General features: G+C 41.9%; 1 protein-coding gene across 1 annotated transcript in view; it reads right to left on the bottom strand.

The window, feature by feature from the left end:
• Positions 1–27,300, bottom strand: part of ADAMTS19 (ADAM metallopeptidase with thrombospondin type 1 motif 19) — a 444,363-nt gene that overhangs the window by 120,201 nt on the left and 296,862 nt on the right. The window contains exons 12-15 of the mRNA XM_073557745.1: positions 24,305–24,435; positions 24,016–24,188; positions 5,205–5,332; positions 681–801 (exon numbers count right to left, since the gene is read on the bottom strand). Of these exons, the coding sequence (XP_073413846.1) occupies positions 681–801; positions 5,205–5,332; positions 24,016–24,188; positions 24,305–24,435 (553 nt within the window). The remainder of the gene's footprint in view (positions 1–680; positions 802–5,204; positions 5,333–24,015; positions 24,189–24,304; positions 24,436–27,300) is intronic.

Here is a 27,300-nt window from a genome sequence, read left to right as displayed (position 1 = left end):
ATAGCTTTATTTTTCATTATGAATGATGTACTGCCTCTGATTCTTTGGACTCCTATTATTAAGGTTTGGTATTTGCCTTGGGGGCCTTGCACTCGCTTTTCTCTTTTTTTTCTTTTTTGTGCTGCTTTATTTTTCCTATTTTATATATATATACATACAGTACATACATATGTATTAAATATGTTGAATGCATATACACTAAGGGTGCTCTTTCAAAATAAAAAATGCCTTTTAACATTACAAGAAATGCTGCTACCAAGTATTAATGGCAATCATATGTGTATCCAAGGGGTAACGTTTCTCCTTGCGGAGAGTGACATGGCAAGCATGCTGAGGTGAGGAGACTTAAGATGCAATGCTCCTGTGTAAAATATGCAAATTGTCTCTTTATAGAGGAAGAGGACTAGAGCTCTAGTGGCACCTATAGGAAGTACAAATCCTAAAAGTCAAAATCGAGTCTACAACGAGTCTTGTCACATGACTTACGATAAATGCCAAAACCAAAACCCTATTATTATCTATGTATACATTTTCCATAAATAAAATGATAATGTGATGCTTTAAATTTAGGAAGATTTTAGTTTGCTACACCACAGTGTTCTGCATGTCACATGTCAATAATAATAATAATAATAATAATAATAATGCTTTTACATATGACAGTAAAATAAAATCATTACCTGCTCCTTTTGTGTGATTGAAGTCCCCTTTAATAACCCTGCATGATTTGCCATTTCCATTGCAAACACCACAGTGATCTTCCCTAGATAAGGAGCCCAACACTCCATCACAGCCAACTTTCTTTGGGACAAAAAAGAAAATAACACAAAATTTTATGAAATCTTTACTTTATTTGATGTATACAAGATGATAATATGAAATATTCACTATAATTTCAGTGTGTATGAAGGGCGAAACTCATACTTCAATATTTGTGACTGATAGGTCGATTACTGAGCAGATGAGGCGTTAATGAGCACTTTGGTAACGATAAGTTATAAATGTATCTATGATATTGACCTTTTATTATGGAGAAGTACAGACAGAATAATGCATTGCCAGCACTGTCTCCTGAAAAGTGACCTGAGCTGAACTGATAGTATTATTGAGAGGTTTTACAACGTATGGTAAACTTGACCAATGTTAGACTATAGATGTCAATAGATTGAATTTAAAAAGACACATTAAAAGTTTTGTTTTTGTTCACATGAATAGATTTGTAAAATTTATTGTAATGCGTAGTTAAGGACAAAACTCTAAAAAAATGAAACAAATACGAATAAAGAAATTGACAACACAAAACATATGGAGGAAAAGCAAATACGATATGGAAACAAAATGGAACAAACTAAAACAAAAACATTTTCATACACACGTGTAGGTGAGCCCTCACGGTGAGTACTTTCCTCTCCATACCTGCAATGCACTTTATGTACTGCTTTGAAGACACACAGGTGGATCTCTCAATATAAGACAGAGTTGATAGTTTATATTTTGTTACATTTACAACTTACAGTAAGTAATTATCACATGTGCAGGGAGGGCAAACACGAAACACATGTTGGGGCTGCTGCGATGGCATCCCACGTGAGTTAGTTATGGGCAAGAGCTCCGTTTATGTTATCCCTGTGACTGTTAAGGTATCTATTAATACCAAACACTCATTGACACTGCTGTTTTTATGCTCTATGCAGATTGCAGACATAGCAGTTATGATAGATGAATATCTTTTAGCACTAGCACTTTAGAGCACTTTATGCAGGTTTATGCTCCTCCCATCCCAGATTACACTGGTTCGTGGGTGTCATGCTTTCTAACACCTGACTCATGCTACTGATTTTGTCTAATTATGTATTATATTTGTTTATGTACTTTGTTAACTTAATAAAAAATTGTGATACTTTTTACATGGAGGATTTATGCCAGTTTTTTTGGTATTGAATTGAACATCTGAAACAGCATTTTTCATAGAAAAAAAAACCTAAAAACTGCAAACAAAAATTCCATGAAGCACTGTGTGAAAACATTATTTTCTTCAAAATACTGTGTATAACCAGTCTTTGTCAGTGATCCTGTCCCATAATCCTCTAATTTGATTGTTTTAATTACAATACATTATATCCATTACCAAATGAGCATCTCAAGAGCCTACAAGCATAAATTGGTGCTTTTGACTCTGCACATTTAATCGGCCACCCCACACCATAAGTGGTCAAGGGATTTTAAATATTTGTCAATTTTTGAAAAAAGTAAACCATTACAATGCACTTTCCATGACATCTTCCTCTTATTCTCCTCTCAATTTCATAAAAATACCTAATAAACGTATACATTTGTATTGTAAATGACTGTGTCTATAGGTAAATCTTACTTCGACTAATGGTTTACAGTAGAGGAAAACAATGCATTTAACATACTCAAAATAAGAAACTTGATTACTGCAGATCCCTCAAATTTGATAGGGAAATTTGATTTGCATTGAACATATTTGAAAAGTAAAACAGAAAAAGCTGGGCTTTGCTTTGAGCTGATTGCATTAATATGGCTTCCCAGGGCTGGGTGTCCACACTTGGGCTCCTGGCCTGCTCTGGCCTCATTCACATAGAGGTCGAATTTGACACATGGTAAATTTTTAATATTAGAGATAGTATAAGGCTGTCCCAGTTTGGGTATGCCTTCTCATGGTGGGATGGCTTTTATGTTTTTTTTATCAAAGCAGTGTTTACTAAGTACCCATTGTTATTTATATGTACTATTACTTTTTACTACCAGCAGGGTTTTTGCTCATTTTGGCTCTATCTATGGTTTTCAAAGCAAATTGAGTGTTGCTTAAGTTATTATGGGATCTGTACAAGTGATGAGCATACTGATCCATGGAAGGTCAGCTTCAAGCTGAATTTCTTCAATTGGCTGTTCCCTGAAAATTCAATTTGCAACTTGATTTGCAAGGATTGCTAAAAAATATGCACTGTCTAATAGCTAATAGTGATGAGCGAGTATACTCGTTGCTTGGGTGGTGTCCGAGTATTTTGGCGTGCTCGGAGATTTAGTTTTCGTCATCTCATCTGCATGATTTGCGACTGCTAGATAGCTTGAATACATGTGTGGAATGCCTGTTTGTTAGGGAATTTCTACATGTATTCAGCCTGTCTACAAGTCGCAAATAATGCAGGTGAGACGACGAAAACAAAATCTCCGAGCACCCCAAAACACTCGGAGACCACCCGAGCATGCTCGGGGAGACTCGAGCAACGATGCTACTTGCCCATCACAAATAGCTAATGAAAAAAGAGATGCATATGCTGGGAGTTAAAAGGCAGTTCTCTTGGTCAATGGAACACGTCCAGCAAATTTATTTACAGCAACTCTGGTGCTCACCCTCTCCATGTCCAATGTCTTCTCTCTGCTGCTGTCCCGGTCTCTGTGTTTTGGTGCAATGGTGACATTACAACTACAGCATGCATCACCAATGCAGCCAAAACAGAGATCGCAGCATCAGCGAAAAGCAGGTGCTGGACCCAGGGAGGGTGTGTACCATCCGACTTTTTTATTTTACATGACTGCAAGCAATTGGGTCCCCTTCATTGGAAGTGGAAAACCACTTTAAGAACAATTTCTTGACACAAGAAGAATCAGAAGAGTACAGAATAAAAGTGAAAAAGAAAAGAATGGAAAACAGCAAAAAAAAGTTGGATAGATGTACAACAAATATGTTCTAGGTTGTATGTTATATAGCAAAACATAATAAAAGGTAGAACTTTTAAATTGAACCTAAAAGCAAAATTACAACCCACAGTTACTATACACAATGTTTCCCAAGAATAAAGTCACACTGACCCCAAATCATTAAATTGATTACTACAGAAATATGGGGGAAAATGTTTTGAAAAGTCCCCAAATTTTTACACAACACGGAGTTCAGTTTTCACGCCAGTTTCAACGAACTTGGCTGAACAGGGACAGAATTAGGTGTGGAGCAGTCTGTTGGTCTAATTCATGAAGAGCTGTGGTGTACCCTAAACCCCAATCTTACTTCAGGCCTGAACTGGAGTAAGGTTTGTGGCGAGATGAATAGAGGCACCTAATACTTTTAGGATGCACCTGAGATGCGAATGACTCTTAATGAATCAAGCGCTTCTTACTCCAACACGCACTCTCGTCAAGACTGGTATGAACAGGGCCGATCTTGATGTATCGGGGTCACAATTTGTTATTTTTAGTTGATTCAAATGAAATTCAACTGCATGATGAGACATAAAATAAATCATCACGCCATGAACATTACCAAGTGCAGCAGTATTTTGTTTATATTTCTTCAAGTTCAAAGAATTCTGGGTCTTATTTGTCCTTAAAGGAGTTGTCACCTACTAGGACAACCCCTTCTTATACCCCACTATTGGGCAAGAGAAAATAAAAAAGCAAAGCTTAGTCACCTTCCATACCAGTGCCGTTCCAGTGGTGTCACGTTCCTGGTGTGCTTGTGCGGTTGTTATGACACATGAGCCTGGTGTCCCATCAGCGCTGGCATCACTGTCCCTTCCTTCTTATGAATTGAACATGAAGAGGATGTGAAAGAGCAGCTGCAGCCCAGACTTCCTCTTCATGTTTAATTCACATGAAGACGGGACCAGTGACGCCAGCGCTGATTGTGAATCAGGCTCACGTGCCGTAACAACCATATGGAAGCCCCTGGAATGCGAATGCCGACACTGCTGGAACGGCGCTGGCACAGGAGGTAACTGTAAGCTTTTTTATTCTATCGGTGTTAAACATTTAGATCAAGAAGCGATTGTGCTAGTAGTGGACAACCCCTTTAAGATAAGTTACTAATTTAGGTTAACTCTAAGAGCTCGCTCATACAACTCTATGGGTGCAAGTAAAACATCAGACAGCACTCGGATGTCCTCTGAGCACAGTCTGATTTGGGCGGACACAGAGAATGGAGAAGATAGAGAAATTAAGCTCTCTGTCTTCTCCGCACCTGTGCTGCAATTCTCTCATGCATGAAAATCAGATCACAGTAAACTGACACTTGGCTCAAACTCAGAGCAGAATTTGAGCCAATTGTCGTTAGCATAATCGATCTGATTTTCTTGCAGACAGAATATATGATCATGTGATCCCAGCCTAAAGAAGTGGATGAGACTAAATCCCACTGTTCACAGTATAATCACTCTTAATTCATACTTAAAAGTTAGTTTTACCTGGCATCTACCGTTTGAGCACATGTCCAAGCCATCAGGTCCACACGGCGTACCGTCTAGGGCTTTTTCTGCCACTAGAACAGGCTGGTCCTTTCCAAGGGCAGAGCAGAAAAGTGCACAAGGTTTCTCTAAAATAAGAAGCAGATAATGTAAATACATGTAAGTTTGATATGCCAGACATATAAGCAAATTTGATCGACTAAAATGACCCTTAAAGGTTACCAGCGTGGAAATTGCAACATATTATGAAGGAGAAGAAGATGAATAGACTTATTTATGGTTTTATGGGAAAAGTTGTTTTATAGCCTCATTTTATCTCTGCTCATTCTGGGTTTGGAAGTTAGTGATTGGAAGGTTGCCTCATATCAGTGTGCATCATTGTTAATCAATAATTAGGACCACCCACTGGACCACCTATTCCAGAATGTGATAAATTGAATATTTTCTTACAATCTGTATGCCATACTGCTCTGCATTGCCTGCTGTATAAAATGTTATTGGTGGATCACACCTCATGTTTATGGTTTAACCTCAAAGGGAATCTATCAGTAGGATATATATGTATCTAAGGGCATGCAGGTCTTTAAAATGATAATCCATCAATGCCTTTATATTTGTAATCAATTTCTGAATTACTGATAAATTAGCATTTTAATACATATGCAAATGGTGCATTTAATGCTCTGGGCTTGATTTAGCTTGATTGATAACTCACTACCTGACTCATCTGGTGTCACAAAGACAGTGAGCTATCAGTGACGCTAGGCAGGGAAACAACTTCAGGAGGCATAAACTTGGCAAGTGCTCTGTTACAGCCAGAGCACTTAATGCATAATCTGCATATGAATAAAAATGATAATTCCTCTGAAATGCAGCAACAGATAAAATATTTAGATGTGTTAATGGTTTTATATTTCAAAGACCTGCATGACCAAATACGTAATGTGGGGTTTGATCTTACTGACAGATTGCTTTTAAGAGAAATCTGTCAGCAGGTTTTTGCTATTTAATTTGAGGACAGCATGAGGTAGGGGTTAAAACACTGAATTCAATGATTTGTCACATGTGAGGCTGTTGGCTGTTTTTTACTTACACTGAAGGTTTTATCACCTGGTAATTATCATTGCTGTAACTATCTGGCATGTGGGCCCTGGTCCAACCCCACCTCCTTTGATACCAAATCACTGTCTATAGACAATGTGTATAGAGAGCCTGGTTTGGGCAGGGTTAGCTTTCTCAGCTCTGCTGCATGCTAAATCTAAAAACCCTGATTTAGTGCACCCAGTAATTTAAGTGATAAATCGTTGGAATTAGGGTATCTTTTCCTACATTATGCTTCTCTACGATAAGGTAGGAAAAAGATGCTGAAAAATTCCCTTTAAAAAGAATGTCTTCTTTTCTGACAAAGTCTGCTTAGTAAATATTTGCATTCTGAGCTGAGTAACTATGCTGGAACATTTTTTTTCCTTACATTCGGCTTTGTGCCATTTCTTCATTATGTTATTGTCAATGTCAATGAATAAATTGACAATTGAGTGTTACCATTCCGCATGTTGATCGGATAGGCTCCAATGCTCTTTAAAACTGGACAATCAATGGTGACAGTGCCAGACTATGTAATGAATACACGCCATTGACAAAGGGGATGTTAATACTCAGTTGTAAAATATTCAAACATTTCCAGGATAAAAAAAAACAGATAAATATTACCACTTGGGGAAAGAAAATATAAGTTATTTTGTGGGCTTACACATATTTATTAAAATAGACATTAATGGACATCTTTCTGATTTTATCTTTAAAATGCAGTTTGGACAGTAAAAAGGGAAATTTAGCAAACACTAAATTTAACGTTTACATCAAATGATCTTTGTTCAGTCAAAGGTACTGTAGGTCATATGTTGATGCTTTCCACCTAAAAGCTGCAAATGGCACAAAATTAGTTTGCCATACCAGTGGTGGCAAACCTATGGCACTCGTGCCAGAGGGGGCAAGCAGAGCCCTCCCGGTGGGTATGCGCGTCATCTCCTCAGGACTAGAAGATGGCGGGGAAGGGGAGCAGCAGAGCAGTGGGTCACAGGAGACAGGAGACGGCTGCTGCAACTAACTCCTGTGCCCACTGCTAAAGAGAAATAAATATTCACTGCACTGGCGGTCAATATTCATTTCCCTTATAGCGCTCACAGTTTGAGCAGCAGTCGCTGGCTCCTAGCAGCTGATGGGCTACCACGGGTGCCCACTCATTAAGGTAATGAATATTCACTTCTCTCCACTCTCATAGGCATGAAGAGAGGTGAATATTCATTATCTTAATGAGCGGGGACATGTGATCACTCAGCTGCAGATACTGCTGGCACAGGAACAAGATACTGCGAGGGAGCGCAGGGAATGATGAGTCATGCATACAAAGGATGTGGTTAAGGAGACAGGCATACCAGGATGGGAATAAGGAGCTATGCATACAAGGATAGCGATGAGGAGCCATGCATACCAGGATAGGGATGAGGGACCATGCATGCAAGGATACAGATAAGGAGCCTTGCATACAAGGATGGAAATAATGAGCCATGCTTAAAAGGATAGGGATGAGAAGCCAGCATATCCAGATAGAGATGAGGAAACATGCATACCAGGACAAGGATGAGGAGCCATGCAGACAAGGATGGGCATAAGGAGCCATGCAGACAAGGATGGGCATAAGGAGCCATACAGACAAGGATGGGGATACAAAGCCATGCAGACAAGGATGGGGATGAGGAACTATGCATACCCGAATAGTGATTAGGGGACGATGCATACCTGACTTATGCTTGAGTCAGTATGTTTTCACAGTTTTTCGTGCCAAAATTAGGTTCCTCAGCTTATATTCTGGTCGGATTATACACGAGTATATACGGTACTTACTTTTTAATGTGAGGCCATTATACTGTATGGAGCACTATGTGGGCACATTATACAGTATGAAACACTATGTGGGGCCATTATTAAGTATGGAGCATTGTGTGGGGCCATTAAATAGTATGGAGCAAGGTGTGGGGCCATTCTACAGTACGGAGCACTATGTGTGGCCATTATACAGTAAGGAGAACTATGTGGGGCCATTATACAGTATGGACCATCGTGTGAGGCCATTATACAGTATGGAGCACTATGTGGGGCCATTTTATAGTATGGAGTATCATGTGGGGCCATTATACCGCATGGAGCACTATGTGGGCCCATTAAACTTTATACTTTATCACTGCCTTAAAGGGTTTGTTCTCATCATGATAAAGGGCTACAATTGCAAAGTGGTTGTAAAAACAAACAACTTTACAATTTTACTTTTGATTAAAAATCCTCTCCATTCTCAAGAACAGACCTTCACAATTGGTGCTAGTATCTTAGGCTTGGAGTGCAGCGCTTACAAGCTCTTTGATATTGACTCTAGCGCGCTAATGTACGAGTTGTCTTTCTAATCTAAAACCTCAGTACTCAGGGCAGTTTGCAAAAAATAAGTGGGAAGTGGGTTCTGGATTGCATTTTGGGCACTCGGTCTCTAAAAGGTTCACCATCACTGCCATATACTATAGATGTCTAATATATAAAGCTCAAAGTGTGTATGTATGTGTGTGTGTGTGTGTGTATGTGTGTATGTCCGGGATAGGCATCCGCACCGTCGCAGCTACAGCCACAAAATTTGGTACAGTCGCACGTCTGGACCCCGAGAGCGTCCTAAGCTATGTTGTGTGGCAAAATTTTAACCCCGCGCGTTCCAATTCACCAAACAATTTTGCCCCTATCTACATACTGGGGGAAAAAGTGTGTGCGCGTTAAGCCCCGCCCCTCATTGTGACGTCATAATGTCCCTATTTGCTTACTGGGGAAGCAGTGTGTACGTATCAAGCCCCGACCCTCATTATGATGTCACAACGGTTGATGTCATCATAGGTCGCAAGCCCCGCCGCCACTCATTATGATGTCATAATGGTTGACTATGGGATGGAGGATGTGTGATGGGTATATGGGCACTGGACTATGGGATGGAGGATATGTATGACGGGTATATGAGCACGGGACTATGGGATGGCGGATATGTATATGGGCACGGGACCATGGGATGGAGGATGTGTGATGGAGGATATGTTTGACAGGTATATGGGCACGGGACTATGGGATGGAGGATATGAGATGGGTATATGGGCATTGGACCATGGGATGGAGGATATGTATGACGGGTATATGGGCACGGGACTATGAGATGGCGGATATGTATGATGGGTATATGGGCACGGGACTATGGGATTGAGGATATGTATGATGGGTATATGGGCTTGGGACTATGAGATGAAGGATGTGTGATGGGTATATGGGCACTCAACTATGGGATGGCGAATATGTATGATGGGTATATGGGCATGGGACTATGGGATGGAGAATATGTATGATGGGTATATGGGCATGGGACTATGGAATGGAGAATATGTATGATGGGTATATGGGCATGGGACTATGGGATGGAGGATGTGTGATAGGTATATGGGCACTGGACTATGGGATGGATGATATGTATGATGGGTATATGGGCACGGCCCTATGGGATGGCGGATATGTATGATGGGTATATGGGCACTCGACTATGGGATGGAGAATATGTATGATGGGTATATGGGCATGGGACTATGGGATGGAGGATGTGTGATGGGTATATGGGCATGGGACTATGGGATGGAGGATGTGTGATGGGTATTTGGGCACGGGACTATGGGATGGAGGATAATTATAATTTGCTACAACTAACCACAGTTAGTTACTATGCCTGGGCAGCGCCAGGCTCTTCAGCTAGTTCTAAATATAAAGGATTATTGAAAGTGTACAAAGCTATTAGACAAAGCACTCAGTCCCCAGGGTAGACTGACTATTGCACACTAACAACATTATGAATGGCATTTTATGTAAACCATTTTAAAAGTGTACCAATTGCTATAACTTATTTTAGTGAAGTATGATATTTTCCAAAATATCCTTTCAAGAGAAAGTGGACTCTATCACACACTCCAAAAAGCTCTAGTTCCCCTTTTTCTAAATATACACCACCAGTAAATATTTAGATTAAAAGTCAATAAAAAGGGGGTTGTCACCCTATGTCTGGCTCTGCTTGACGCAACCCAACGATCGGTCGGTCACAAAACCACAAGACAGACAAGGGGACACTGGGGAGACAATTACAATGGTGGGCACTATAATATGGAACAGGTAAGTGGACACCTCCTGCACTCTCCTAAGGAAGAACCCTGACTCTCCTCACGTTCCCTATACAGGTTCTTTCAACCTGTCACCCACCAGGATGCCTCAGTCCCTCACTTGCCCTGCACCTATCCCTTACTAGGGAACTGGCAAGTGCGGACACTGGTCCTCACCGTTGTACTAGTAAAACACAAGGAAAAATAATGGACAGGGAAAAGCAAACAACTTAACTTTCTCTGCTGCCAATACTCCTGAGGCAGCAAGAGTACGGCACCCGAACTCAGCTTTCAGCAGAAACACCACTGCTCCAGATAGGCTGCAAAACGCACTGCTCCAGATTGCTCCTCTCTTCTCAAAGGTTGGTTAGCAAATGACCAGTATTACCAACAGGGAGCTGCAGCAGCTGATGATCTTTTATAGGAAGGAGGGTCACCACCTGCTGACTAATTAAAACTGTAGTAACACCAGCGGCCACCGGAGGGGGAAAAACCCAGCAGCCGACCAACTACAGTTGTAGTAACACCAGCGGCCACCATAAGCAAAAACTCATATTAACCCCCGAGGCCTGAAAGGAAAAAAGGTTTATAAAAGAGAATCCCCAGACTCTGCCACAGATCCAAGAATGGATCGTGACAGGGGTATGCAGCTGCATTCTCCCTCCGTGTGTGTGTGTAACTGCAGGTTGTAAAACGGGAGGGAATTTGCAGGGCAAGAAAGCTGATTGGTAAAGGCACAAGAACAGGAACTGCCCGCCTAAAATTAAAATATCCATAATACAGAAATGTAATCTCAACTGTCTATCTCACAAAGTGAGCGTGTTGTAAGAAATATTTCTGTTTTCTACACACTTCCTTATCATAATTGTCCAATACACTCCCAGGAGAATTCACATTGTTATACATGTATTCGCAGGTCAATTAGAGGCTCTTCATAATTGTGATTTGAGGTCAATTAAATTTTTAGGGAAAAATTCAGTAATTTCAAACTCTAGTGACCACCCGTGCATTTTCTGACTTTTTGTTATGTACTTTAATTTCGCTATATGCTAGCAAAACCCTTGTCATTCTGCACTTTGATCACAACCATTGGATGGCCACACATAACATGTATAGCAGAGACATTTCATTTATTTGTCATCATGCCTAGTGGGTAAATAATGAATTACATATTTGTAGTTAGAGAAACCTTTTCTTTATTCCCCATTTGTAATGTTTTATATGCAATCAACAGAACAAAGTACAGGGACTATTGTACAAATTTAAATCAATCATCAACACGACCAGGCTACTAATCTCATCTCCCGATGCCTCAATTTGTGCCTGTATATTTAGACATTTGTAACCGAAAGCTAGTCTGAACTGTTGCCTTCTTTACTATGTTTGATGCTGGTCAATTTGTATTATGCTTCGTCTTTCCCAGCATGTTCTCGTCATTGGAGAAGAGCACTGCATGTTTCCCCCAACGAGCAGAACACTCAATACTTCTTTATAATCATTGCCATCTTTGTTATTGTTTTCTATGCTTAAGTAGAGACAAAGATATTAAAGATCATCATAAAGAAGTGTTGAGTGCTCTGCTCTTTAAGCGAAGGCTTCCTGAGTCTTGTCGATCTTTTATATTCAGCGATTTAGATATAATATATAATGTTTTGACAAAAAATTAAAGGGGTTGTCCACCTATTGACCCACTATCATCTAACTGTAAATAATAATAAAAAGATACTCACCAACAGATCCCCCACATCTCCTTTTCCCTTCGTAGGTCTCTTTGCTGCTTCTGCTGGTAGGAACAAAGCATGACTGCTGCAGCCAAACACTACTGTAGGGTTGACCAATCTGTGGCCCATGATTGGCTGCAGCAACTATTAACCATATCTGCCAGAAGAGTAAGCAAATAGATTGGGGAGTGGCCAGGGCAGCTTTACAGAAAAGGAGCAGGAGATCAGTGGGTGAGTATTTTCTTTTTTTTATTCCTATAACACTCTGTGCCTGGTTTTAAAATGAAAAAAGAAGTAGGTTTGACTATTAGGTAATTATTGTCAAGCCAAAGTCTTAGTATAGCAACGCTATATCAAAGCGTAACATATGTAAATGTGGTCACCTTGTGACACTCATGTTCCTGAAACGATGATACAGGAGTGGGAAGAGGTCCAGCAGGTTTGGATTTCTTTTTACTTAAGTGTCAAAGTTGCATTCATTTGTAGCTCGCTCCAAGCACGCATACAGTTGTGGCCAAAAGTATTGACACCCCTGCAATTCTGTCAGATAATACTCAGTTTCTTCCAGAAAATGATTGCAAACACAAATTCTTTGGTATTATTATCTTCATTTAATTTGTCTTAAATGAAAAAACACAAAAAGAATTGTCCTAAAGCCAAATTGGATATAATTCCACACCAAACATAAAAAAGAGGGTGGACAAAAGTATTGGCACTGTTCGAAAAATCATGTGATGCTTCTCTAATTTGTGTAATTAAGAGCACCTGTAACTTACCTGTGGCACCTAGCAAGTGTTAGCAATAACTAAATCACACTTGCAGCCAGTTGACATGGATTAAAGTTGACTCAACCGCTGTCCTGTGTCCTTGTGTCTACCACATTGAGCATGGAGAAAAGAAAGAAGACCAAAGAACTGTCTGAGGACTTGAGAAACCAAATTGTGAGGAAGCATGAGCAATCTCAAGGCTACAAGTCCATCTCCAAAGACCTGAATGTTCCTGTGTCTACCGTGCGCAGTGTCATCAAGAAGTTTAAAGCCCATGGCACTGTGGCTTATCTCCCTAGATGTGGACGGAAAAGAAAAATTGACAAGAGATTTCAACGCAAGATTGTGCGGATGTTGGATAAAGAACCTCGACTAACATCCAAACAAGTTCAAGCTGCCCTGCAGTCCGAGGGTACAACAGTGTCAACCCGTACTATCCGTCGGAGTCTGAATGAAAAGGGACTGTATGGTAGGAGACCCAGGAAGACCCCACTTCTTACCCCGAGACATAAAAAAGCCAGGCTGGACTTTGCCAAAACTTACCTGAAAAAGCCTAAAACGTTTTGGAAGAAAGTTCTCTGGTCAGATGAGACAAAAGTTGAGCTTTTTGGGCAAAGGCATCAACATAGAGTTTACAGGAGAAAAAAAGAGGCATTCAAAGAAAAGAACACGGTCCCTACAGTCAAACATGGCGGAGGTTCCCTGATGTTTTGGGGTTGCTTTGCTGCCTCTGGCACTGGACTGCTTGACCGTGTGCATGGCATATGAAGTCAGAAGACTACCAACAAATTTTGCAGCAAAATGTAGGGCCCAGTGTGAGAAAGATGGGTCTCCCTCAGAGGTCATGGGTCTTCCAGCAGGACAATGACCCAAAACATACTTCAAAAAGCACTAGAAAATGGTTTGAGAGAATGGTTTGAGAGAAAGCACTGGAGACTTCTAAGGTGGCCAGCAATGAGTCCAGACCTGAATCCCATAGAACAGCTGTGGAGAGATCTAAAAATGGCAGTTAGGAGAAGGCACCCTTCAAATATCAGGGACCTGGAGCAGTTTGCCAAAGAAGAATGTTAGACCATTCTTCCAGACCAAATTCCAGGAGAGCATTGTAAGAAACTCATTGATGGTTACGGGAAGCGGTTGGTTACAGTTATTTTGGCTAAAGGTTGTGCAACCAAGTATTAGGCTGAGTGTGCCAATACTTTTGTCTGGTCCATTTTTGGAGTTTTGTGTGAAATGATCAATGTTTTGCTTTTTGCTTCATTCTCTTTTGTGTTTTTTCATTTAAGACAAATTAAATGAAGATAATAATACCAAAGAATTTGTGTTTGCAATCATTTTCAGGATGAAACGGAGTATTATCTGACAGAATTGCAGGGGTGTCAATACTTTTGGCCACAACTGTATGCTTTCAATTTGTGGAGGTGTTGCCATTTTGCGTTCTACAGCCATACAGTGACTGGCTTCACCAAAGGTAGCACTAGCCTAAAGCTGAACACTTTTTTTTCCAGCTGCAAATTTTTAATTTTTTTCTTTAATTAGTTAAACATAAATAAATCTATAGTCATGGCCAAAAGTGTTGGCACCCTTGAAATTGTTCCAGAAATTGAAATATTTCTGCCAGTATGTTATTGCAATTGCAAATGTTTTCTTGCACACATGTCTATTTCCTTTGTATATAAGGCAACAACACAAAAAAAACTGAGAAAAAAAAGGCAATTTGGAAATAATTTTGCACAAAGCCTCCAAAATGGGCCAGACAAAATTGTTGGTACCTTTCCAAAATTGTGGATAAACAATTTGGTTTCAAGCATGTGATGCTCATTCAAACTCATGTAACTCATGTAACAGGTGTAGGCAATATGGAAATCACACGTGAAACCAGATAAAAAGGGAAAAGTTGACACAATCTTTGCATTGTGTGTCTGTGTGTGCCACACTAAGGGCTCCGTCACACACAGCGAGATTGCTAGCGAGATCCTGATTTTGTGACGCATCAGCGATCTCTGCAGCGATATCGCTGTGTGTGACCGGGATCAGCGACTGGCCCCCCTGCCGGGTATAACTTGATCGTGCAGGATCGTCCTGGGCCATTTTTTGATCGTTGGTCTCCCACTCGCCAGCACGCATTGTTGCGTGTGGCAGCAAGAGACCAGCTATCAGCGAAGCTGGATGCTGGTTTCCAACGTAAACATCAGGTAACTAAGAGCAGCGTGGCTCTTAGATACCCGCTGTTTACATTGGAAACCAGCTTGCTCGCTGGTCCTGATTGCTGGAGGAACTGTCTATGTGACAGCTCACCAGTGATCAGCCTAACGATGTCCCAGCGATCCCATCCATGTCAGATCATTGGTGGGATCACTGGGACATCGTTATGTGTAACGGGGCCTTAAGCATAGAGAACAGAAAGAGGAGAGCAGAACTGTTGGAGGACTCGACAACCAAAGTTATTGAAAAATATCAACAATCTCAAGGTTACAAGTCCATCTCCAGAGATCTCGATATGTCTTTATGCACGATATGCAACATAATTAAAAAGTTTACAACCGGTGGCACTGTAGCCAATCTCCCTGGATGTGTGTGGAAGAGAAAAATTAATGAAAGGTTGCTATGCAGGATAGCCCAGATGGTTGATAAGCAGCCACAATAAAGTTCCAAAGAAATTTAAACTGTACTACAGGCTCAGGATGCATTAGTGTCAGTGCGAATTATCCGTCCACATTTGAATTAAATTAAACGCTATGTCAGGAGACCCAAGAAGAACCTGCTGCTGACACAGATACATAAAAAGCTAGACTGCAGCTAGTGGATACCGTGTCAGCAGCTACAACTAAGGCTGCATCCACCCTCTTGTTACCTATTATACCTGACTACAATATAGCCTCTTGCAACTGACGAAGGTCTTTTGTATGGACCAAAATGTTTTGTAATGCTACTGTTTGGGATTGAATAAATCACCTACAATCTTTACACTAAGTTGAGTGCCGGGTTCTATCTATACATAAAAAGTTAGACTACAGTTTGCCAAAATCCTTCTTGGAAAGAATCCTGTGGGCAGTTGAAGCCAAGATAGAGATTTTTGGTAAGGCCCATCATTCTCCTGTTTACTGAAAACAGAATGAGGCAAAGAAAGTAAAGAACACAGTTTCTAAAATATGGTGGCGGTTCAAAGATGTTTTGGGGTTGTTTTGCTGCCTTTCCCACTAGGTGCTTTGACAGTGAACAATGCATCATGAAATCTGAAGATTACCAAAGGATTTTGGGTCACAATATAGTGCCCAGTGTCAGGAAGCTGGTTTTAGCTCCTAGGTCATGGGTTTTCAAGCTGGACAAAGACCCTAAACATAGTTCATGAAGCACCCAAAAATGGATGGATACAAAGTGCTGGAGAGTTATGAAGCAGCCAGCAATGAGTTTGGATCTAAATCCCATTGAACACCTGTGGAAAGATCTTAAAATTTCTGTTTGGACAAGGCACCTTTCAAATATGAGAGACCTGGAGCAGCTTGTAAAAGAAGAGTGGTCAAAAATTCCAGTTGAGAGGTGTAAGAAGATTATTGATAGTTTTAGGAAGCGCCTGATTGCAGTAATTTATTCAAAAGAGTGTACAACCAAATATTTAGCTGAGGGTGCCAAAAATTTTGTCCAGCTCATTTTTGGGGTTTTGTGTAAAATTAGGTCCAATTTGCCTTTTTTTCGGCCTTTAAAGTTTCAATGTTGTGGACATAAGTATTTACATAATACACACAAAGGAAATAAACATGTGCATAAAAAAAAGTGGAAGTGCAATAATTTTCTGGGAGAAATACTTTATTTTCTGGAACAATTCAAAAACGTGCCCATACTTTTGACCATGACTTTATATTGGGCATTGCTATAATCATTTTGTCTAGCACAGTTATGAAACATATGCGTTCCATAAGTATGCATTCTGTATACCTTTTCATTGATTTAACTATGTTTTCCACAAAAAATACGTTTGAAATCATGTAAAGTATATGCATTTAGCATCCTATGTGGACTGTGTACAACAATAAAAAATAGCATAAAGATGTGTGCATGAGCCCAAAGACTAAAATTAGCTGCACATTTAGGACTTTTTGATAGAGCCCCAATATTATAATAATAATCTTTATTTTTATATAGCACTAACATATTCCGCAGCGCTTTAAAGTTTGCACACATCAGCACTGTCCCCGGTGGGGCTCACAATCTAAATTCCCTATCAGTATGTCTTTGGAATGTGGGAGGAAACCGGAGTACCCGGAGGAAACCCACGCAAACACGGGGAGAACATATAATATTGATTCATAGTAAGCATTAGGGAATAAATGTACAAAATCTGCTTGTTATGGATGCCTATATGATGCGCTATGGGCCCATCCTATACCTCTGTGTGCAATTACCTTTATAATGAGACACAAAATCATTGCCTAAACTATTATGTAACTAGTAAGAGCTTCACCGCTCCATAAAAGGCCACTATCATTGTGATAGGATGGTCTTGATGAGGGGGGCTTGGTCGAGTGCAAAGTTCCTGATTCATTAAGACAAAAGAGGGGTAAAAACTTTGAAAAGTCGCAATTGCGACTTTTGGCATTTTCTCACCAGTTTGGATCAGCTTCAACAAAATGGTTGGAGATGGGGAGTTATTGAGGTGCTGAGGCAGGGCAGGCGTGGTCATACCCACCTATTTGTTTCATGAAAAATAACAGCGTTTTTTACATCTCTTAATTAATTTGGTGACTCTTCTACTCCATCAAGACTGGTGTACTGCAAGCATGTGCTATGCAAGTCTTGATAAATCAGCCCCTATGTGTTGCTTAGTCAAGGCACATATACTGAGTATCGCTATGTACGTGCCCCACAATTGTGATTTTTTTTTTAACAGCATAAAATTGTATTTTAATTGCAGCTTCCTTTATAACTATTTTAATAGATACAAAAACTGTATAGTAAGAAAAATAAAAGACCATTGTGCTTATAAACTCATAAATGGTTCAGTGAATTGAATAAGTGCTACTAAAATACTGGAGACTTTGTAACTACTATTGTCTTCACAATGGTAAATGGCGAGAGTGCACATGGATGTCATTTCAACTTGTGTTGCACATTTTCCAGATGATTTTCTTTTCTTTAATCAGTCAGATCTGAGTAAATACAACATGTACCATTCATTACACAGATAGGCAAACAGTCTGACCAGACTGCCGAGTTGAAAATCTCTACTAGGTTCCATTATTCAGTTTATTACTCCTCAGTATTTCATCTAGGTCTGCTAAATACCATGTAAAGGGAATTTTACTTCATACACGGAAATGTTTTAGTAGATGTGCACTAAAGTACCAGACAGAGTTAGTAGACACTTACAAGCTACTTAGTGGGAGAGCGGAAAGGATCAACAGTATAACTGTTCATTTTTTAAAGTGAGATTTTATTCTATGTGTTTGCATAGGTATATACGCTAATTCTGTACAATTTTATAGCAAGCAGAGCTGTTAAGTTTAGCTCTGGTGTTTAACGGTCCGAGTAAAATTTTAAAGGTGAAACCTGGTTTAGGAGATTCATTATTCCTGAAGGGTGAAAGCACAACATTCGATCTTATTAGAAACTAGATTATGGCCCGATGCTATCGCATCGGGAGGATGCGATAGCATCACACCTCTTGCCATGTTAACCCTCAACACACACACTCCTCAACACACACTCCTCTCACCTTTCACCATCTCCACTCACTCCACATACAACCCCTTCTCTCACTCCGTCTCTCATACTCACGCCGTCATCGCCGCTGCTCCACGATCCCCAACATCTTCTTCCGCCGGCGCCATCCTGGATCCAGACGTTGTCCACGCCGGCGACATGTTCTTGCTGCGACGCCATCTTGAGTATCGTGAAATCCCGCGATAGTCAAGATAGCGTCGCCGGAAGAACATGTCGCTGGCGTGGACGACGTCGGGATCCAAAATGGCGTCGGCGAAATCTCGCGAGTTTTCGCCGACGCCATTTTGGATCCCGACGTCATCCTCGCCGGCGACATATTCTTGCGGCGACGCCATCTTGACTATCGTGGGATTTCGCCGATCCAAAATGGCGTCGCCGCAAGAACATGTCGCCTGCGTGGACGACATCGGGATCCAAAATGGCGTAGGCGTAATCTCGCCATCTTTTTGGATCCCGAGTCGTCCATGCCAGCGACATGTTCTTGCGGCGATGCCATCTTGAATCTCGCGGGATTTCACGAAATCCAAGATGGCGTCGCCGCAAGAACATGTCGGCGGCCTGGAGAACGTCTGGATCCAGGATCGCAGCGGCGGAGGAAGATGTCGGGGCAGCGACGATGATGGTGTGAGTATGAGAAATGGAGTGAGAGAAAGGAACGTATGTAGAGTGAAAGAGTGAGTGGACGTGAGTGGAGGTGAAAGGTGAGAGGAGTGTGTGTTAAGGCGGTGTGGTGTGTTGAGGGTTAACGTGCGTGTGTGTGTGGTGACGTCACCGGTTACAACTGGACGGCAGTTGTTACAACTTGAAGCTGGTTAGGTCATTTATTATTATAGATGATGAGGAAGAAGCCGTCTGTTGTTGGCGGTGATGGCGTGTAGAGGCTTTTTCAGCCAATGTAATAGATTTAGAGTTAGGGGATTCGTGTGTGAGACGACGGCATTTATAAGCCTTAATCTTGTCAAGTCGATGCTGTTTTTCCTCAGGAGTCTCATTAGCACGGCGTTGTTTTTGTCGTAGTGCTAAAGCTGCTTTCCTTTCACTGGCATTGGCATACTGTGCATCCGTATTGAATGGTGGTATTGATAGGGCAGAAACAGATTGCTGATTAGTTATGTCAGTGAACGGCATATGGGATGAAGTGTAACAGTAAATTGTTCCACATGCTGATGTGGAAGCATCCTGTTGTGAGTCTAATAATAATGATGAGGAAGAGGCCGTCTGTTGTCGGCGGTGACGGCGTGCAGAGGCTTCTTCATCCAATCTTATGGATTTAGAGTTAGGGGATTCGTGTGTTAGGCGACGGCGTTTATAAGCCTTAATCTTCTCAAGGCGATGGTGTTTTTCCTCAGGAGTCTCATTAGCACGGCGTTGTTTTTGTCGTAGTGCTAAAGCTGCTTTCCTTTCACTGGCATTGGCATACTTTTTGTTATGACTCATGTTGGCACAGGTAAAGGAGTCTATTTGGCAGTTATCTGGCAGTGAAGAAGGCGTCCTGGAGTATTGTAGAGTAAACAGATACTAATTGACCCTGTAATTGCCCAGCAGTAGTTATGAAGTGGTAGTGGCAAATTGGCCCTGTAGTTAGACACCGGCAGAGGAGCAAGGCAGCAGTAGTTATGGCGGTAGAGGCAAATTGGCCCTGTAATTAGACACCGGCAGAGGAGCAAGGCAGCAGTAGTTATGGCGGTAGAGGCAAATTGGCCCTGTAATTAGACACAGGCAGTGAACAGTCAGAGGAGCAAGGCAGCAGTACTTATGGCGGTAGAGGCAAATTGGCCCTGTAATTAGACACCGGCAGAGGAGCAAGGCAGCAGTAGTTATGGCGGTATTGGCAAATTGGCCCTGTAATTAGACACCAGCAGAGGAGCAATGCAGCAGTAGTTATGGCAGTAGAGGCAAATTGATCCTGTAATTAGACACCGGCAGAGGAGCAAGGCAGCAGTAGTTATGGCGGTAGAGGCAAATTGGCCCTGTAAATTAGACACCGGCAGAGGAGCAAGGCAGCAGTAGTTATGGCGGTAGAGGCAAATTGGCCCTGTAATTAGACACCGGCAGAGGAGCAAGGCAGCAGTAGTTATGGCGGTAGAGACAAATTAGCCCTGTAATTAGACACCGGCAGAGGAGCAAGGCAGCAGTAGTTATGGCGGTATAGGCAAATTGGCCCTGTAATTAGACACCGGCAGAGGAGCAATGCAGCAGTAGTTATGGCGGTAGAGGCAAATTAGCCCTGTAATTAGACACCGGCAGAGGAGCAAGGCAGCAGTAGTTATGGCGGTAGAGGCAAATTGGCCTTGTAATTAGACACCGGCAGTAAACAGGCAGATGACCAAAGCAGCAGTAGTTATGGCGATAGAGGCAAATTGGCCCTGTAATTAGACACTGGCAGAGGACAAAGGCAGCAGTAGTTATGGCAGTATAGGCAAATTGGCCCTGTAATTAGACACCGGCAGAGGACAAAGGCAGTAGTTATGGCGGTATAGGCAAATTGGTCCTGTAATTAGACACCGGCAGAGGAGCAAGGCAGCAGTAGTTATGGCGGTAGAGGCAAATTGGCCTTGTAATTAGACACCGGCAGTAAACAGGCAGATGACCAAAGCAGCAGTAGTTATGGCGATAGAGGCAAATTGGCCCTGTAATTAGACACTGGCAGAGGACAAAGGCAGCAGTAGTTATGGCAGTATAGGCAAATTGGCCCTGTAATTAGACACCGGCAGAGGACAAAGGCAGTAGTTATGGCGGTATAGGCAAATTGGTCCAGTAATTAGACACCGGCAGTAAACAGGCATAGGACCAAGGCAGCAGTAGTTATGGTAGTACAGGCAATGCCAAGCGTCCGCACAGCAAGTCGGCGTGAGGTAAATGACGCAATTTCACGAATGCAAGATGGCGTCGGCGGACGTCGTTAACACCTCTTGCCATGTTAACCCTCAACACACCACACCGCCTCAACACACACTCCTCTCACCTTTCACCTCCACTCACTCTTTCACTCCACATAGGTTCCTTTCTCTCACTCCGTTTCTCATACTCACACCGTCATCGTCGCTGCCCCGACATCTTCCTCCGCCGCCGCGATCCAGGATCCAGACGTTCTCCAGGCCGCCGACATGTTCTTGCGGGACGCCATCTTGGATTTCGTGAAATCCCGCGATATTCAAGATAGCGTCGCCGCAACAACATGTCGCTGGCGTGGACGACATCGGGATCCAAAAAGATGGCGTCGGCGAAATCTCGCGAGATTACGCCGGCGCCATTTTGGATCCCGATGTCGCCCATGCCAGCGACATATTCTTGTGGGACGCCATCTTGGATGTCGTGAAGTCCCGCGATATTCAAGATGGCGTCGCCGCAACAACATGTCGCTGGCATGGGCGACATCGGGATCCAAAATGGCGTCGGCGTAATCTCGCAAGATTTCGCCGACGCCATCTTTTTGGATCCCGATGTCGTCCACGCCAGCGACATATTGTTGCGGCGACGCCATCTTGAATCTCGCGGGATTTCACGACATCCAAGATGGCGTCCCGCAAGAACATGTCGACGGCCTGGAGAACGTCTGGATCCTGGATCGCGGCGGCGGAGGAAGATGTCGGGGCAGCGACGATGACGGTGTGAGTATGAGAAACGGAGTGAGAGAAAGGAACGTATGTGGAGTGAAAGAGTGGGTGGACATGAGTGGAGGTGAAAGGTGAGAGGAGTGTGTGTTGAGGCGGTGTGGTGTGTTGAGGGTTAATATGTGCGTGTGTGTGTGGTGACATCACCGGTTACAACTGGACGGAAGTTGTTACAACCGGAAGCTGGTTAGGGCATTTATTATTATAGATGGTCAAGTGAATAACTGTGTTCTTCTTACTCATCTGTCCTGGCTCCAGCCCCAGGCTTTGCTCCGATCCCTTATGGCAGCTCCATGTCTGCTAGTCTGCAGTGGTTTACTATGGTTACCCATAAAGCATCTCTGATGTCATCATCTAAGGCCTTTTAAGGCCGGCTACCACATGCTTTCTAGTAATGAAGCTATAATTCCACTTGGCTCATCTCTAGCCATATGTCTGATTTTTTTGCTTAGCTTCTCCTGACTGCTATCAGAAACAAGCTACTACTACAAGCTCAGTTCTGCGAATCCATCCACACTCTGATCTTTGCTATCAAGGTACCGGATAACAAACTTATCGCTGTTATTCATTATGCTAACCACACCCTCAGCTATGCTGCATCAAATTACTTAATAACCAATGCCTTTCAGTTTTTGTAGTGCTGTCCACATCTTCAATTCTGCCGAATTAAGAAACTTGAGAACAAACTCTTCTTTGCTATTCCTGGTTCTCTCCACACCCTCGAATCTGCTGTTAATTTTTACTTCCACAGTCATGCAAAAAAATACCAGATTGCTTCCACATCTCCGCTGTTCTTGTATTGCCCTCATATAATGTAATTCAATGGGGAAAATTCACATAAAAATCTCAGTATGCTCCCAAGAGAAACTGACATTTTGTGGATTTCAAAAACGTACCACGGGTCATTTTACACAGTGTAAAAAAATTAGCACCGTGGGCACAAGGTTTCTTTAAATCCTATCCACATTGCTGGAACGTTAAGCTGGTGCATTTTTTTGTACAGCAAAAATAGACTACATCAAAAACTTACCAAAAGCTCATTGTAAGAGCTTCACCCAACACTTCCTGGTAATAGATATAATAGCTCAGATCATGTTGAATTTGTAGTTATTTTCCCCAAATCTGAATTTCCAGAATTTAAAAAGACATCTTGATAAAACGATGCATGAGAAAAATCAATTTATAAAAATGAATTAAAACATTAATTAATGATCGTAGGTTATGTCAGAGATATCGGCAAAATACAAGAAAAATAAGTAAATTGCAGCATTCTCCAACATAACTTCGTGAAACTGTAGCTTAATATGTAGAGAATTAACCTGACAATGTTCTGAGTGTCTGGGTCCTCAGTAACCAAATTTTTTTATAGTGAGTTTATGCATGTTTTTGGTTAATGGCTATAATATATGTATGTTTTCGGCTAAACAGATTACTTTTTGTGAAAAACATCAAAGTTTTAAATGTTTTATTTAGGGTAAGTATGTAGTGAAACTTTATGAACTTTTTGCTGTGCAAATTTTTCACTAAAATCGCAAAGGCAAAATTTGCTGTGAAAATCACTTCAGCATGTGGATGATATTTTGCAAAATCCCATCGACCAATAATGTGCAGTCGTTGTTTGTGCAGAAAGAGATAAAGTATACCGTTTATTTAGCTGTAATTATCTTCCCCCCTAAAACATCTAATATAACTGGATTAAAGGAATTGTAAAGCATTTTGTAACCATTTCCAAGTATGATTTTTAGGCGAACGTTTTCTACAAGTACCTTCATTAATGACAGCATGCCAGCGGTGCTTTTGCTTGAGGTAAGAAGAGCGGAAGCTAAAGGTCTGACACTGCCAGTTTCTGAAATCAGGCACTCCAGGAGGGCAACGTGGATTTTCACATATTTTGTATTGTATTTTTGGATCGTTGCATTGCTGGCCTTCAGTGCTTTGACTACAAGAGAAAAATGTTACTACTTGTATATAAAAAAACATAAGACTCCACGAATCATTATATATTAAACACCGCAACAAGTGAAGAGATGAATAATGCAAAGATAATAATGTTACCTAAGACATTTACGCTGCCTGCTGCGAACTCCAGCTCCACATGTTCTGCTGCAGGAACTCCAAGAACTCCACTCCCCAGACAGGTGCTCAGAGGATGAGGTCATGCTGGTGCATTCTCCAACTCTACACCACTGGGTATAAATGGCACTCATTAATTATATTATTCCAGGATTTTTTTTAATTTCAGTATTTAAAAAAGCTGATATAAATCAATGCTATTGCCAATCCATGATTTTTTTGCGCTTCAGCTGACTTGTAGTTTTTTATAAGAATCGTAAATCTAACAATTCTTAAGGTTTCATAATTTACCAATTCCGTGTCCACCTGTTAGGCTATGTACACACTTATGCAGAAAATTTCTGCATGAAAACCTGACTCCTTCCCAGGAAACACGTGTTTTTTTCTGCGAGCTTTCCGTGCGGTTTTTGAGAAAAAGTGTGCGTTTTTTACGCGTTTTTTTCCGGAGCGGTCCCAGTCACATAGAAAATAGCTAGATATGCAGAATTTTCCACAAAATTAATGAGCATGCTACGTTTTTTTTCACGATGCATTTTTTTCGCGGAAAAAAACGCATCAATATGCACAGAAAGTGCGGAATTCATTAAAATGAATGGGAAGCTTCTTTTAAGCATTTTTTAAGTGTTTTATTTGGTAAAAACATGAAAAAAATGCGAAAAAAAAGCAATGTGTGAACACAGCCTTACAGTTAAAAAATCTATGTCTGGAAACTACAAACAAGCATGATCGGATACAAATGACAGATACCCAATGATAGTTTCAGCATTTGCTCGGGCTGCATGGCGACATTTGTTGCACAACAGCAATTCTAATAAAAGTCATGTGTCCAAAAACATATGTGCAACTTGTCTGCGACTTGCTATAGTGCAATTATTTTAGAGCTCTAATTTTGCGCTAAAGTAAAACAAGAGAAACTGAGATTTGTAATCTCAGAAATTAAAAAATAAGGATGTCCCGACAAGTCACTAATGCAGTACAAATTATAGAAAAGAGAAAAATATGTGCCAGGACAAAATATAATGAACCAAGATACCAAAGAATTAATAAACTTTATTGAAATACAAAAAGCTTAAAAACAGTAAAATGCAAGTAATTCCCGCAGTACAGACAAAGGCTAAAGTTGATGGGTGAGCAACAGTGGGAACTCCAAAGTAAACAGTATAGATCACATAATTCTATGTTATATAAAGTGTTTGGCAGTGTACTATATATAGTGTATATATACAGGTGGCTGTTATGCGGAGCTTAGGTTAAAGGAGGCTGAAATACCCTGGGCCCCTGCGGAGTCCCTCAAACTAGGGAAAACCCTGTCTGACCCTCAACCTAGGGTTTTTGCTAATGGTGCAAATGCCTGAGCCTCCAACCTTTCCTTATCTCCTGCTCAGCCCTAAGCTGAACCCTCCACCCTCCACCCAGTGAGTTGTCAAACCACCAAAGCCCACACAGTAATGACAGACAGGGAGAACTTAAACCACACCGTGCCGCAAACACACAGGACAATACTGTAATGTGAACAGGGCAAAACAAAGCACAAATATAGGAAGGCGAAAAGGTAACAACGGATCATACGCCACCAGATATGAATTTCTCTTTCCAACACCTCCTCTCCAGACGGGAACCACTTGGCATAAAACACAAGCTATAATCGGCGACGCCCACAGGCCAGCATGACTATTTAAAGATCGTGGGCGTGACCAAACATCCCACCTGATTTCCAGCTAGATTAACCCCTGATAACCTGAGTAAAATCAAGCCGGCGCCACTGAGGCTATTGTGGACGTAGATGGAACTACCGCTGCCTGCCGGACGCTGTGGTGTGAATAGCGTCCGACATGACAGTACCCCGTCTTCTACGAGGGACCCCAGGGCCCTCAAGACTCATAGGACCCGGCTTGTCCGGATGACGGCGGTGAAAGGAACTGACCAGCCGATCCGCATGTATGTCCGAGGCTGGTACCCAAGACCTCTCTTCTGGACCATACCCCCGCCATTTTACCAAATACTGAAGAGAACGGCGCAGTACTCGAGAGTCCACCACCTTGGAGACTTCAAACTCTAAATCGCCATCCACCATGACTGGAGGTGGCATAGGCGTCATGTCCACAGAGCCTATCACCTTTTTCAATAAAGCCCTGTGAAACACGTTGTGTATCTTGTATACCGCAGGAAGTTCCAACCGATAAGCAACCGGGTTAATGATGGCAGCAATCTTAAAATGGCCAATAAACCTTGGACCCAATTTCAATGATGGAATCTTGAGTTTTATGTTTTTAGTAGCTAACCACACCCAATCACCCACACACAGGTCCGGACCTGGCACGCGTCTAGCGTCAGACACACGTTTGTACCTTGCACTCATGCTCAGCAATCGCTGTTTCACACTCCTCCAGACCGATGATAGTTGAACTCCTAACCGGTCCTCCTCTGGGACGCCCCCAGAGCCCCCCTGACGCAAGGTACAAAATTGAGGATGGTGCCCATAAACACAAAGAACGGAGACTCTCCCGATGATTCTTGGCGGTGATTATTTAATGCGAACTCGGCCAAGGGAAGGAACGTCGACCACTCCTCTTGGTTGTCAGACACAAAACATCGCAAATACTGCTCCAGATTTTGGTTCATGTGCTCAGTTTGACCATTTGACTGCGGATGAAACGCCGACGAATGAGACAACTTGATCCCCAATCGTGAGCAAAAAGCTTTCCAAAACTTCGCCACAAACTGGGTCCCCCTATCAGACACTATGTCCGACAGAACTCCGTGTAGTCTGACCACCTCCTGCACAAAGACCTGAGCCAACGTCTTCGCGTTGGGCAAGGAAGGCAACGACACAAAATGCGCCATCTTCGAAAATCGATCAACCACCACCAGGATGACCGTGTTCCCCGCCGAGGAAGGCAAGTCCGTGATAAAGTCCATGGATATTTCTGTCCATGGCCTACTAGGTATCCCCAGAGGCTGTAGAGTGCCAGCAGGAC

The sequence above is a fragment of the Dendrobates tinctorius genome, unplaced genomic scaffold, assembly GCF_039654945.1.
Source record: "Dendrobates tinctorius isolate UK_male_01 unplaced genomic scaffold, ASM3965494v1 ptg000003l, whole genome shotgun sequence".
Taxonomy (NCBI): Eukaryota; Metazoa; Chordata; class Amphibia; order Anura; family Dendrobatidae; genus Dendrobates; species Dendrobates tinctorius.
Note: the sequence above shows the minus strand (reverse complement) of the source record. Positions and strands in the feature narration are given on the sequence as shown.